Source organism: Nyctibius grandis, chromosome 7 (genome assembly GCF_013368605.1).
Source record: "Nyctibius grandis isolate bNycGra1 chromosome 7, bNycGra1.pri, whole genome shotgun sequence".
NCBI lineage: Eukaryota > Metazoa > Chordata > Aves > Nyctibiiformes > Nyctibiidae > Nyctibius > Nyctibius grandis.
The window spans coordinates 52,762,934-52,778,182 of record NC_090664.1 but is presented as its reverse complement, the minus strand read 5'-3'; the positions used below and the strand labels follow the sequence as shown (position 1 = coordinate 52,778,182).

General features: G+C 40.3%; 1 protein-coding gene across 6 annotated transcripts in view; it reads right to left on the bottom strand.

The window, feature by feature from the left end:
* Positions 1-15,249, bottom strand: part of XYLB (xylulokinase) — a 106,622-nt gene that overhangs the window by 4,217 nt on the left and 87,156 nt on the right. For all 6 annotated transcript variants that reach the window (XM_068404783.1, XM_068404782.1, XM_068404785.1 and 3 more), the window contains 3 exons: positions 10,955-11,013; positions 6,647-6,734; positions 4,335-4,429 (listed from right to left, as the gene is read on the bottom strand). In XM_068404783.1, coding sequence (XP_068260884.1) covers positions 4,335-4,429; positions 6,647-6,734; positions 10,955-11,013 — 242 coding nt within the window. The remainder of the gene's footprint in view (positions 1-4,334; positions 4,430-6,646; positions 6,735-10,954; positions 11,014-15,249) is intronic.

Here is a 15,249-nt window from a genome sequence, read left to right as displayed (position 1 = left end):
GCTAAAGATAAATATTGCATTATAACAGAGAATAATTTAACCTGCCCTCCCTGGAAAATGCATTCAAATAAATGTTACCTTGCTCTCTAGTCCAAATCAAATATGTCATCCTCATACTGCATCTCACCATAGTACCAGCCTATGAACTTGACAGGGCTTTTACTGTTTCTTTGTACAATGTCTGGGACAACAGGACATAGTTCCTTCCACTTTCTAAAAGCAAAACCCGCTACAAATTATTACTATAAGTGACAATCAACATGGATCCTTCTATCTCCTGCAATGCTATGTTAGCCAATGATTGGAGCAATTCAAATTTACAAATTAAAAAGATGATGCTGATGATTATCTAATTTTAATCTACCTAAGTACATTTAATCTACCCTGAAGAGATTAAAATTAACCAGTCCTTCACAAACACTTGCTACTTTTGATAGGTTCCTTTTTTATTAAAAAAAAAAAATCTAACTCAAATTACTAAAAGAGATTAGCTTACGAAATCAAAAGTTACAGATGTTTTATTTTTAAATCATAGCAGTTGTTCACCTTTCTTAAAACAGAAAGAATACACTTAAAGCAAAGAATATGACAGCGTCTAGAAGTACTCTGAAGACTCCTTCAAGGAACCACATCTCAGTTACTTTTTTCACTTTGGATATTCATTCTGTAAGCCTATCTTAATCAGTTTTATAGGTTAAAAAAAAATTATTGGCTACACAAAATCACCTTAACCAAACTCCCATCAATAGCTATTATCATATTTTTGTGGTTGTATTATTATTACCTATTTTGCACTAAATTACCAACCTAAACCAATTCTAGAAAACAACCTCCTCCCTCCAAAATCTAACTCAACAAAAATATCATTATTTTAAATCAATAAATAGGTCATTATAACCTTCCTGGGTAATAGGGTCACTTCTATAAATCTACCTACTTACAAGGCAATTCACTGAAGTCAAGAAAACCTGTCAGGTCTACATTTTCCCTCCTTGAATTTTTGCAGGATTAATACATCTCAGCAGAGTCAATAATGCAATCAAAAATTACCCATCCAGAGGTAGCGAACTGCACTACGCCTTCTCCCCACAAAACCCTACATGACAATATTACAATATATCTGACACTACGTCATAAACACATGGCTTGTATAAACACAAGTGATCAACTCCAGATAATCATGTTCCCTCTCATGCTTTTTTGCTTAATTAACCAACTAGTCAACCATCTCTGTTTTAATAGATTACTAAAATAGAGCTGAATTCTAATGCTGGAATAATAGAGTCTTTCTGTCTGTTAATATATATTTATTGCTCTAGAATCTCCTGGTTATTTCTGTCATGCTTAGTGGTTCTGATTAATCTTTTTCCTTGAGGGGGTGAGGAGGCTCCAAAGAGGTGAGATGATTCGCTAATTTTTGCTGTTCTGAAAACAGGAGAGAAGAATTCATCAGGTTAACCCACAGATGAATGATTTGAGCTAGCCTGGTTGAGTAAGTGACCAAAGACTATAACCATGATGGTTACCACCACAATACCTTAGGACCTGTTTGGGTATTGACCGAATTAGAAACAAGGTCAAGCAGGGTGAGCCCCCACACCCTTAGAGTTGGGGTTGTAGCCACAGAGGGGAATTTATGCTCTTTGAAATGGTCTCTTCCAGGTGGGATGGTCTCCTACAGAAGAAAGCCACTTTTTTGACAAGTTCCAGACAAGTTGGAACTTATGGGACCTCAGTTTCCACTACTAACTCACCACCTATCACAAGCCCTATGTCTTTCACCTTGTGACCTTACTCTATTTTACCTGCCCATCAGCTTAATTGAACCAGAAGAGCTGTTTTGTGTGCTCTGTTTTTCCTTTTTGAAATCACATTCATTATCACAAACAATCCTTCAGAAACCAAAGAAACACTTTTTTGCATTTTTGGTTCCTGGAAAGCCCTACTGTGTGCATAAGCCTTGGCAATGAAGCTACATCAAACTGTTGTTTGATCTCTGTCTGCAAGAGGTTTTCCTCCCTCCAGTGTTCTAATACATGTTGCCTCCAACCTATACCAGGAAGAAAGGATGAAAGCAGAGCAGATTGCTGTGTTATGACCTGTTTTTTCTCTACCCTGCCAAGATTTAGCTATAGCTGTCCAAAAAACATAGGGAAGTGGTCCGGGGAATTTCACATTGGTTAGCCAGACTCTTTCAGAAGAGCTCCTCAGTGAGACAGAACTTAACCTCAGGATGACTTTGAAGTTTATAAAAAGAACCGTCATTTAAGTGAAAGCCTCTAACCTCAACAGAATGAAACTGGATAGACAGGCAGATGCAGCTCTGTAAAAAACAGAATCAAACTGACTCATCACATTATGAATTTTTACTGCACTGGTCATGCTAACACACTGTATTACTAACAGGCCCTCTGGCTTTCTGCAGTTTCACAGCCATGAAACTAGCCAGGGAATCCACCATCAACTGCAAATTTATAAGACAGGAAGAAAAGAAAATTATGTGGAATATGTAATTGCAAGAAGCTGCTTTTAATGGAATGAAGCTGGCAAGTTAAGCGCAGGAACGGTTTCCTTCACACGCTGTTTGGCCACTACCTTCTCTATCATTCACTCCTACCTGCTGGGGCAATAATTCACTGCTGTACATCATTTAAAACCAATAAAAAGATGTGCTATGAGAGCCACGTCTAACCAAGTGGAAAAGGAGAAGAAAAGTATCGAGAGGGAGATAATTAACTCTTGTAGCTTCCAGGCCATTTTATGCAGATAGTAAAATAGAAGGAGGTAAATGAATTCCCCACTGATCTTTCCAGTTAGGTTAGGTTGGCCTCTGCAGGGGTACAAGGTCCTTGCTGCTCTTGCAAGGCCCCTGTGAGTGACAGCTGTATCCCCTGCCCTTGAGTTTTATAGCTGAAGCAGCACCGAGGGGGTCAAAAGCAGGTCTCTGAGCACTCTCCACCCCCACACAAGCCAGCCTGGCAGCTTTTCAGCAGACAGCATTTTTGGGGGGAACAGGGCAGCAATGTGAGGTTGAATCAGACACTGGGGATCTGCTCCTGGAGTGTATTCCCTGCAGAAGGCTTCAGCTGCAACACACACGACACAGGTCATTGCTGTTAATTATTTTATCTTTTCAAATGAGGGGGGAAGGTTGAGTAAATGAGATCAGATCAATCAAGTTTAAATTATTCAATGTCTTAATATTTCTGAAGGGGACTTCTATTCGATTACTGAGCTCCTCCATCTCAGTTAATAATTAAATAATATGCTGGCAGGCACAATGCAGCATGATCATTTCTATTATTACTCATGATGATATCTGGTGCTCCACTACACATGTAGCTGGGAGTTAGTAGTTTTGGCAGATCATTAATTGCCCAGCTTAAATAAAAGCTTTAAAACCTTGATGCCTGTAGTTAGGGCACATCCAAATCTCATAAATGGAGAGCGTAAGGCTGTGTTGATGTACAAGAAGTTTCTGCACAGCTGAAGACAGAGTTAGATTCATCTTTGGTTATTTAAACTTGTGTTCTCTAGGAATCTTGATATATTGTATTGTTTATTTATTACTGGACATTATGTTTCAGAAGCCGTTTTAAACTAAGCCCTTTGGCACCTGATAGCGAGAGGTGCAGGGTTGCACTGGAGAGGCCTGAGACCACAATGCCTTCCTTGGTTTTACAGGGGCTGGAACCACATAGTTAACAACAATGACTATTTCGTTTGCTTCATCTATGTTGCCTCATAAAGCACAAGCTTCACCTTCAGATATGCTGAAATTGCCAGGATGGGCATGGTGTCGAAGACCTATGCCTAATGAATCTTCCCAGTTGGCATGCTTTCCTACTGGGAGCTACAAGTAAAGATAAAAAATTGCTGACCACTGCTTAAGATCAGACAGGAAGGATTTTTGGGGATGTTTTCCAAGAGGCCAGAAAGCACCATCACTATGGCTTTTTCCATGCTGTTTCCTGCAAACAAGTCAAGACTATTTTGTCAATATTTGTCAATTTTGTCAATCAGTTACATCTTGACTGATCTGTATCCAAATGCAACCTGTTTTATAACTTTGTTCTGTCCCTTAAGGAACAGATTTTGCTCTCTGGTCACATCCAGTTAGGGTCCACTCTCCCAGACCTGGATGGAGCGATCACTCGGATAATCGCATCATTACTACACTAGAGATATCCCAAAATCAAATCAATCTTTACAACAAGAATTGTGTAACAAAATGTTTCTTAAATTAATCTATTTTACTAGAAAAATTAGTAAACCACTACATTTTGAAGCAGCCAAGAAATGAAAAAAAGAATGGAATTCCCAAGCTTGCTCACCTCCTCAGCCCCAGCGGTTGGTATAACGGCCAGTCTAGGCTGTGGTGCTAATTTCACGACATCAGCCAAGGACACATTCGTCTCAGCTACAAGCCCTGCAATGAGAATCACAATCCTGATCAATGCAAAAAGCAAGATGAGGGATGTGCCTTGACTCCCTGGTAAATTAATACATTATATTGATCTTCCCTAGTCAGGTCAGCATTCGGGACTGAAGGATAAATGGCAGAAGATCTTACATTCCAACGCGCTAGCCCGGGAAGTGGGAACTCTGTGATTGAGTTTTTGCCAATCACTCAATTCGTACCCTGGAGAATAAATAAGCAGCAGAAATGCTACTCAACTATATCAGTAATTATTTATGGCTACAACAATACAGTAAACAGCAGTGAAAATATGTGGAAGCAAGGGATTCAAGGACAAAATGTGACTAAACAAAAAAGGAAGAGAAATGAAAACACTGTCAAGAAAATATGCTACAAATTATTAAATATATTTATATATAAGGAAGCAGAACAATAGGGGAGTTCTGCTACTACAGCATTTTGCTTTGCAAGTGAATTGCAGCATTTCAGGAGTTCCTTGTTACACCTGCTAAGAACCCCAGGCTAACTGCGGAGCACCCTATTTGTAAATGTACACCATAATATTATTAAGGAGCCCTTGCCATCAATATTTCATGTATATTAGCAAGTCTTCACTTTTACTCAATTCCTTTGCCTGGCCAAGAGTGAGTCAGCTGAAAGCATCAATCAAAAATGCCATTTAAAAACACACACAGCATGCCCCTGGGACTTGGCTGCCAGAGTACCTGAGCTAAGGAGTCCCTCCATCAGCATAGCATCTGAGATCTTCACTCAAACGCTCTGTCAACCAAGCCTCAAGATTTCATATGCCAAACTGGCAGAAGGAATACACATCTTCCCTACATACAAAATATCTGCACTTTAATGATGGCTCCACATTTCACATGTATTCACATTCATTAGGTGCTGGGTAGCTTCTGGTAGCTTCTGAAGCCATAGGCAAAGTTTGAGTACAGACAAAACCAGTTTGGAAACTTGGCCCCCAAGGTGGAAAAATGGTCCCATTTTGACTTCAAACACACTGATAATCCAACAGTACTGTTTCTGCTGTCTTGCAAAAGCGCACTTTGTCTGACAGAACACTTGTGTCTTTTCAGGAGATAAAGAGGAGAGCATGCTGTGTGCATTAAACACATCAGTTCAAGTTTTTGGCTGTGCAATTTTCTGTGCTGTTTTCAAATGCAAGAGAGCATGTAGTCTTCAGATGCTATAATGTGACAGCAGAATTTGCTTCTAAAATTAAAACATCTGATGGCTGATGTTATCTTTTCCATGCTTGCTGCAATCCCATGATCTTACATGAATTTGTACAGAAGCTATCAGGGTCTTAAGGTCCAAATTCTAAAGCTCCTAATCAGAAAAACTGAGGCTAACAAAAGTTGGTCTAAATAAGGACTTCAGAATTTGATACACATTCCCTGTTTTGTTTAGCTGTAAGATATTAGAAACTGTTTTAAAATACGTGAATAAAATTTCCTGCCTGGGATTCAAGTCTTAAATGGCTGATGGCCCACCCTTAACATATACCTGCATGCATTAATAGATATAAGTTAATTAACACTTTAAATCTGGGACTTGGACTGTTGCATTACAGTGAGTGATGAATGCCCAGACTGGTCAACCTAAGAGTATCCCAAGATTCATGCTTTTACAACAGATAGTGCATACTCGAGCTTGGAGCCCAGGACACCTTGCTTATCCTTCGTCTCGACATTTAAAAGCTGTAAGATATATATAGGTTTAACAACATTTACTTGGCCAGCAGTATTACTGGTCCTGTCATCCCCGCCCTCTCTGATCTTCTTTGCTAGGATTGATCTTTCGTTTGGTTTGACCGTTTCAGCAATCCAGTTTACAGCCTGCTCCACAAACCACAGCAGCAGGCTCCACCAGCACCTTCAGTTGGCTGTATGCTCCCAAGAGCAACACATGGAGGTAGCAACTCAATACAGTAAGTTCCTAGACCTTCCCCTGTCAGTACCAGCAGTTTCCAGGCCCTCTCCCTTGGTTGAGAAGCAGCCACCAGACTTGAATTATAATGTAAATGTTATTCTTGGGCCTGATCCAAGCATACTAAGAGCAAAAAACCCTCTTTGACCTGAGTGACCTTCCAGTCAGATCCACACAGCTTTATTCTCCCCTCATTTTCAGTAATGTTAATCCCAAGTATTAACCAACTGAAATTAAATGCCCAGACCGCTCAGAAGGATCTCCTTACAGTCTTACCGTGAATTGCTCTGTAAGCACTTCCTAAACAAGCAGAGTTGGCGGTATCGATAGTGTACACGGGTGCGTTGAACACATCAGACAGGACCTGAGAAGAATCAAAGCATCTGTTACACACATCCATGAAAGACAAGGAATAAGCAATCCCCTATCATTGCTTAGGAAAACAAATAACTACTGTACAACCCCAGCCAAGCATTTGGGTACATGTAGCATTTCTTCAGAAAGAAGCACCACAGGCAACAATGAGTCCTGAACTTGTCACACAACAGGATATTGGTAAATCTGAGCTAGAAATGTAACTGCAGTCAGGAAACAAAGTCCCATTTCTCTCCATATCTCTTTATTACAAGTTCAGAGGAGTCTGGGTTCAAGCATCACCTCCCTCACGAGCCCACACAATCAGCCCATGCCAAAGGCTTACATCAGTGCGAGGAGATCTGCTCAGGAACCGGTGCCTGTTTTCTTCCATCATATTAACAGCTGAGCCAAGTGGGAAGGAAGGAGAGAGGAACCAGTCATGACTCCTCAGTTCTCAACTTCGATAAACTAAAAGCTCCAGCAGTACGAAGGCCTGCTAAGCCTGTCCTCTTCACCTCCACCATTCCCACCATACTAGGGTTAGCAGGAAGCACGACACAGGAGCTGGTGACAGTCTCTACATCTACCAGGAATTTTGCTGTATTCAAGGGACCCTTAGCTATGAAGATATACCAAGACACTTCTCAACTTGGCTTGAGCAATACAAAGAAAATTTTACAAGCAAAGAATTTGTTATGGTATCCAACAGATACTGAAGTTATTCGACCACACATAATTTTGCATTAAAATCAACACCAGGCATCTCACCTTTACTGAGCACATGTGCTATTTCCCACAGTGTAGGTTTAGGAAAACAAATACAGAAAGGGAAAAATGAAGACACATTTGGATAGGGACATGGGAGGCTCAAGAACACTCTTCTGAAAACATTGTCAACAAACTCTTTCCATTTTGGTTTCATCCCCTCTAGGATTGCAGATATCCCTCAGGCTGAGCAACACAAGAAGCAGGTTAACAATTCAGATTTAACTTGTGCTGGTTTTATTACTTTTACCAAAGGCAACAGTGTATCACCTGATTCACATCAGTACAACAGAGTCTAAAATAAGCTGACAGTGTCCAGGAATCCAAACAGTTTGGATTAGTGATCTGAACCCCAATCCAGGAATTTACAGTCCTACTGGTGATGGGCCCCAGGTCTTCATAAAAGATCACTCAGACAGTCAATCCATATATGCTATAGAAAAAATAGTATGTGTCATTTCTAAAGGATTTTGCCTCTTTCTCTGCAAGTTTGTGGGGAAACTGCAAATCAAAACCTTTGAAAAATCACTAATTTTCATCATTTTAAACAAAAGTGGCTGGTTGCTAACTAGAATCCAATGAAAGCCTGAGCTCATACTCTTAAAACACTCTCTTCTGGTAACACAGTCAAGTCAGTATTGCCAAACTTCGCTTGCAAGCAAGTACTGAGCAATACATGAGCTTCAATGCTAGAGGACAAATGGAAAATTAATCACGGTATCTATTAAAAAGCCCTCTGGAAATGATAAGGTCACAGAGAGCTGGTTCCACTGCCCATTCTGGCAGGCAATACTACCGTATTGTTTCAGCACATTCCCCATCTGCTTCTTCATCTCATCTCTAATACGTCTTTCTTGTCTTAAGCTTGAATTGTCAATTCCTTTAGACAACAGAGGTCTTTATTTTTTGCATCTCTGCAGAGCCTTACACAATGCAGCTCTACTCTATCCTGAATGCTAATAAGTGCTTTAATACTACAAATAATAACTACCTTTTCTGCCACATGATTATAAAATTGAAGTTATTCAAAGTTCATATCTTTAGTAAGTAATTTGAAACCATGGTCTCTCTCATGAATAATTTTAAAAGAAACCGTTAGAGTTTTTACTGTTAAAAATATTTCAGTGTGTTTCATGTGGTCATTAATCAAGCACCACGTATGTTATAAAAAGCTTTCCAGAACCATGGAGAAAGCTCCCCTACTATATTTTTTAACAGATCTTTCTTAAGTTGCCTCCTTTGTGGTGTAAATTATAGGACATATTACATGTTGATTAATTAAATGATAGTCTTTTGTAGCCCTGGAACAAATTATCCAAAATTGACCACGATAAGGGTGGAAGCTGTTATTCTTCATGCTATTGATATGGTTTCTGAGGTTTTGATTAAATTAAAAAGGAGGATCCAATTAACCAGTGACTGAATTAAGTGGATGACACTGTATTGATCATATTATTTTAAGACACTTCTAATGAGTTTTAAAAGCAGCTGTACTGTTACACGTGAAGAGCAAGCACCACAGCCACCACTCTCCCACCCTCCTGATTTTTCAGCTGTGTATGTTGCAGAATTACATGTTATAAAAACATTCAGTTCTCTGCCTTCATTCCTCAGCAAGGAGATCCTCTTGGCACCTAAACTGGAAATACAGCTTTAAAAACAAACTCATCTATTAATCCAGTCTCTTTCCTGATGTATTCTTAGTAGAATTACTCCAGTAGGGACCAATGTTTTAAGCAATTAACCTATCAGCTAATTTTCCAACGTCAAGTTCCTAAGCAAAATAACCAAAGCAGATGAAGAGAAGTGACATCTGCAGGCAAAACATGCCAAATGTGCTGTGTCCCAATCAGCTGTACAACGAATGGTTATACAAACATGTGGTTTAGATGCCTTAGGAGAAAGAGAGCTTTTTGCTTTTTGCTCTTTGCTCTTCAACCTCCATTTATTCCAGCTCAGGTTTCACAGAGCAGATGACCTTCCCTTCATATGATTGCAATTGTCAAAGAGTATGGTGCGTAGTTGAGGCCGGCCTCTAGACTCTCTAGCTGATGCAAAGGGATTGGCATCTCCAGAAAGCAACTCACCCTGTGCTGACTTCTACAACTACCTGAAAGGAGGTTGTAGTGAGGAGGGTGTTAGTCTCTTCTCCCAGGTAACGAGTGATAGCATGAGAGGAAACGGCCTCAAGTTGCACCAGGGGAGGTTTAGATTGCATAGCAGGAAAAATTTCTTCACGGAAAGGGTTATCAAGTATTGGAACAGGCTGCCCAGGGAAGTGGTGGAGTCACCATCCCTGGAGGTATTTAAAACACAAGTAGATGTGGTGCTTAGGGACATGGTTTAGTGGTGGACTTGGTAGTGCTGGGTTAATGGTTGGACTTGATGATCTTAAAGGTCCTTTCCAACCAAAACAATTCTATGATTCTATGACTAACTTCAGTGCCAGGACTTAGCCCAAGATTAAGACAGGTGCCTTTTGGTGTAAATGGCTACCTCCAGGCTCAGTGTTGGAGCCTCTAGTCAAAGGGGAGCTTGTCAAGGCAACCAGGGGAGTACAGAAAGCTCTTTGGCTCACCTGGAGGGAAACATCTACGTTTGGTAAGTTAAAACACCATCCAGTTTCCTTTGCACTGTAACTGACTGGATCTCCCCTGAGTATCACAGGATTGACAGATCATATACAGACATCACATCGCAGATGACTGGATTCAAGCAAGATGAATCCTAGCCCAGATGTCTAGTGCTGCGATAGCAAAAGCCAAGTGAGAGGCCTCTCACCATTCGTGAGCAAGGCTTTGACAAATCTCAATGGGCAGAAACAGAGAGCATACGGTACTCTGTTCTCGAGAAGATGGATGAAGGATCTTAACCAGGGCTGGATGTGCAGCAACAGCAGCAGAAGAGGAAGGTGGGAAGAGGGAGAACGGACTATAGAGAAGCGTAGCCTGCCCCCAGTATGTGACACAATGCTAATAAATAATAGATACTCAGAACAACAAGTGCAGGGGTTTGGGGTTTGTATGGGGGTTTCTGTTTGTTTGGGGTGGGGTTTTTGGAGTGTTCAACACCAGCATAATCCCCCTCCAGTTTAAATCCATGGTCCAACTTTGATCTGAATGACAAAAACTACAAAAATCTCAGGTATTTTATCAAGTCTTTTCTTGTTTTCTTTGCTGATTGATTTCATGTAAGTGATGAGACCTGGCAATCACCAGTGCTTCAGACACACATTCATAAAACTAGCGAAGTGTAAAAATACCTTTAAAGTGAATACAAAATTAGCATTGGGCTAACGGTTTCCATGCTAAATGTGAAGAAAAGCCCCAAAGACCTGCAGCACATTCACAGTTCCATAGCCACACCTTCCTGTGTAGCTGCAGTGATTTGGATTCAGTACATCAAAATAAAAATGCAGATGTAACTGCAAGTTCATTTCAAAGGAATTAATTTTCTACTTACCTGTAAGATCTTTTTATTGTGGGATGCGCCACCAGTGGCCAAAATCCTTGTTCTGGGCACTGCAATGCAATACAACATAAGATCAGACTGAAAGTGCATATTGTCGAGATTTGCACTACTGAACCAAGCAATGAGAACAAGGAGGTGGCAGTCAGATGGTCTGGGCTCTCTCTCTCTGTACCTATAATTTACCTTCTGTGAAAAAGGAGATAAGACTGCCTACCCACCTTTCCAAGGCACATTAGAACACTTCCTTAGAAGAGGAAACATAAATATTGCAGATCTATTATCATTATAGTGTTATCGAAGTCAGGGAGATTTGCAAAAGAGATATAAAGTAAGAAAGGGAGAGTGTTATTATACTACAGCTCTGGTTTGAGGTCAGATTGGTTTGGCTCATAGCTGTATATACACAAACTGACAGATAACCTTTAAAATATCTGTATTTTCCAACCTTACCTCCTTGTGATGTTCACAGTCAGAGTTCACTGAAACTTAGGCAATCCCTATACGCTCGAATGTCAAGGAAGTGTGTCAAAAGGTAATTAGAGATGGTCTAAATCACTTCAATAAAATAAAAAAATATTTGAATCTTCATCCAATGCAAACCCACAGCTTTGGGGGTGTTAAAAAATTATCCTGCATTCTTTAGTCTTTAAAGAAATCCACCCTTCCTTCTCACATTCCTGAATGTCTGTCCTGTGCCTCATCATTTATTTGTGTGCATGCTCCTCTGGAGCACTGCATGCAGCAAGCCATACGTCTCTCCATAACCACAATTCACCAAGGCATTATGAACATGAGTAGTCCAAATGGTCTCACTGAAATTCTTCAAAGGCTTAAAACAAAATAAATGCATAAATACTTTGATATTGTGTATTAAAAAAAGCTAAACATTTAAGTACCCTGATTTATGACAATAATAAGTGATACAAACATGTATACGTTCCCAAAAGGGGAATTTTACTGTGGTTATTATTATCTTAACCTCCCTTTTAATAACAGGTAAAGATAATTTATGTCTCACAAGGCAAAGCTGGTCAACTTCTACTGATGCCCTAAATAACTTATTGCCATTTATCCTTTCAAATATCTTAACGACAAAAGCCCTGAAGACAGAATTAGAAATAAAGAGAAGATGCAGCTCACCATGCCATTTCTAGACCCACAGCTAGGTGCTCAGGTGGAGTCTAAGACCCAGACAAAGCATTGCATGGGGGACCCTATTTTACTGATAAATTTAATTTTATTTTCTTCTTTGGAGGATATTCAGTGATGCACAAATTGGGTTTTAAAAGCCATTAGGATCTCTGTCAATGTCAGTAAACAAATAAAACAAACAGCAGAGTGATTCCTCAGGGAAAACACGTTTCAATTATACCAACAGAGAGTGACAGATCCCTGCCAAGATTATCACAACATAATAGCACAGAAACCAGTGAAAAATAACTAGTAAGCCTCTGTTTCTAGAAACAAAACTGAACTCTAAATGATTTGCCTCGTAGTCACAATTCTGTCTTGCTAAACCTTGTTGCAAATATAAATTCTTGCAGAACCACTGTATCCAACATGAAAACATCCCATTTCAGAGGCAGTCAGCAAGACAGAATGAGAAACAAACGCGTTTGCTACATTTCACAGCAGCTAAAACCAAAGAATAAGGCATGCTCATCCTCCACTGCCTCTGGAAAGGGGCTTAATAAACTGCTGGGCTATCACTGTCATGAAAGAATGGTGGGCAATATAAAAGTGGCAAAGCCAAGCAGGAACCACCCCTGTGAAAACCACAAACATATCTTAGCTCGAGTGCTGCCTGCACTTCCATCTGCATGCCAGCTCTCTGTCTTAGGGCTCTGCTCCACAGCTTTCCAAATGTCAGTATATGTTGCTGTCTGCTTTCACTGGCACAGCAACTGATAGGCCAGCGTGGGCTGATTTGTGCCTTCCAGCTGACTCCAATGCCTCTGTAACAGACAACACCTTTGCATTAGGAATCAAGGTCTGGACAGGAGACTTACTCCTTGCTAGGTCAGAATATTCAGGTTTTGGCTACGTTATCAATTTATGCCATAACTGTAATTCCAGATACTGCTATATAAATAAGTTACCATAACAAAAGTAGGGGTGAATTTACAGTGCATTAGCTATTCCATACAAACCACTCATGAGTATGCATTTACCCTACTATTAGTTGAGTTAGATAGCTACCAAGAAGGCAAACAGATAGCAAGTCTGAAAGTCTTTAACACCCCGATTATCTGCACACCCATCTTAATCCAGACTAATTCTTTCATAGCAAAATACTAAGAATTATTTCAGTATATAGCTAATCTACTTGATAAAATAACTTAATTTACACTGTGAAGTTTCTAATGTTGGTTGGACCTCTCAAGTTCTAAATTGGACCACCTCATGAGTACGAACACACACAGATACACAGTAAAAAAAAACAAAACCCTATCCTGAAGCTACATGAAGGGCAAAACCACTCATTCTCCTCCACTTCAAATAATTAGGATGGCTTGCTTCACCGAAACGTATGCCAGTAGATAACAGCCTAGTGAACCCTAGCCATCACTGTCTGACAACAGACTCTGACTCATACTGGTGGGACTGGTCCATCCAGACCACATGAAAGAGTGATCTTAGGTGAAGCCAGTGCACAGCATTTCCAGAGGCAACTCTGCGTAGGGCCATAGCAGAGACAACAGTTTCCTTGGTTGAGTTTCAGCCACTTCTTACAGATGAAGAGTACATCCCAAAAGAACTTACTTGAATTTGCTGTATTTTAGGTTTACCTCTTATTTCAATCTCTCTCGTGAGTGTGAGGGAAATGCATTGATCACTGAATTCAGGGATTGTCTTTTTAAGGCCAATATTGTGTGCTTTACTGAACAGTGGACATTTGCTCTGAGATGTGTAATTGGATACATCTTATAAATAAATAAAGCGAGCCCATCATTTATGTATACAGGGGCACTAACAAAGACATCGTTCATCCATCACCAGCAGTGTTCTCAGCCAGCTGTGTTTGAATCTGTCAGGAGCTACCATCTATCCCCTACAGCAGCGCACAGAAGGAACTTAAATACAGTGTTACTAAAAAAAAAAAACAACTGTAGCAAACATAATTCATTAATTCAATTCTTTGACAGTTGAGACAATGAGATTTAAACATCTTTTAATTAAAAGCTCCCTGCATAGTACCTAACCAACCCGATTATTTCCTTCCTATTTAAAAATTAATGATTTTTTAGAGAGCTGATACAGAATTTTAACCTTGTCTAGAAAGCGTTTGCAGCTGCACATGGCATGGTGTCATCCTGCAATATGCACATCTTCTACAGACCTACTATCTGCTGTGGAACATGGTGACTGATCTAATGAAATTCAGTTAAAATAATAATTCCCTTTGGACAGGAGGAGGGGGGAAGACCCAAGTAAAGAAGTTCACCTATTGGGAAGCCTGAGCCTCAGGCACTTTCCCACATAAGACTGAAAAGCCAGTCCCACTCTACTCACACAACAACCCTCACTCTTCCTTTTACACAGATCCAGCAAGAACTGGTTGATGTTAAAGTTCATCTCCCGGCTCTTGTTTTCAGCCAAAATATTGCTTTCATTGAAAGGCACATAGGGGAAAAAAAAAATCTGTCACTGAGAGAGAAATTACTGTTATTTGTGCTCAGCTGTTGTCAGTGGTCCCAAAAAGACTGAGGTCCTGTATATTTACAAACACAGAACTGATGCCTTCCCAGAAAAGAAAGCAGTTTAGTCAGATAAAGACAAAAAGCGGAGGGAAAAACAAATATTTTAGAATGTGCAGACTCAAAGAGTCCAGGTGGATTCAGCAAGTGAGACAGTGGAGCCAGTAACACAGGGTGAGTCTCTCCCGAGCAGTCCGACATCCCCTCTAATGGTCTTGGCACATAACTGTAACTATTAAGAAAAACAATCACGTAAGCAAACTCGCATCAATTGGAAGGTTAGTGCTGATAATTAGCACCAAAAGCCTGCTGCCACCTCATTTGTGCAAGGAGACTGGAGGTAGAAATTCACCCTCCTGTTCCAGCAGGAGCGGGGTCAGATCGCACTGCTAACGGGTCCGGATGCTGACATCGATGGGCTGACTCCTGACCTCAGGGCTTCTGGATCTGGCTGTATTTCCACTGGACTGTAACAACGTGCCTGTGTCAGTGCAGAATTTTGCTGGCTCATGCGCTGCAGAGTCCGAAAGTAGAATTTGACCTTCCATTTTGCTGCTGAAAACCTTCAACTTTTTCATCTAAATTTCC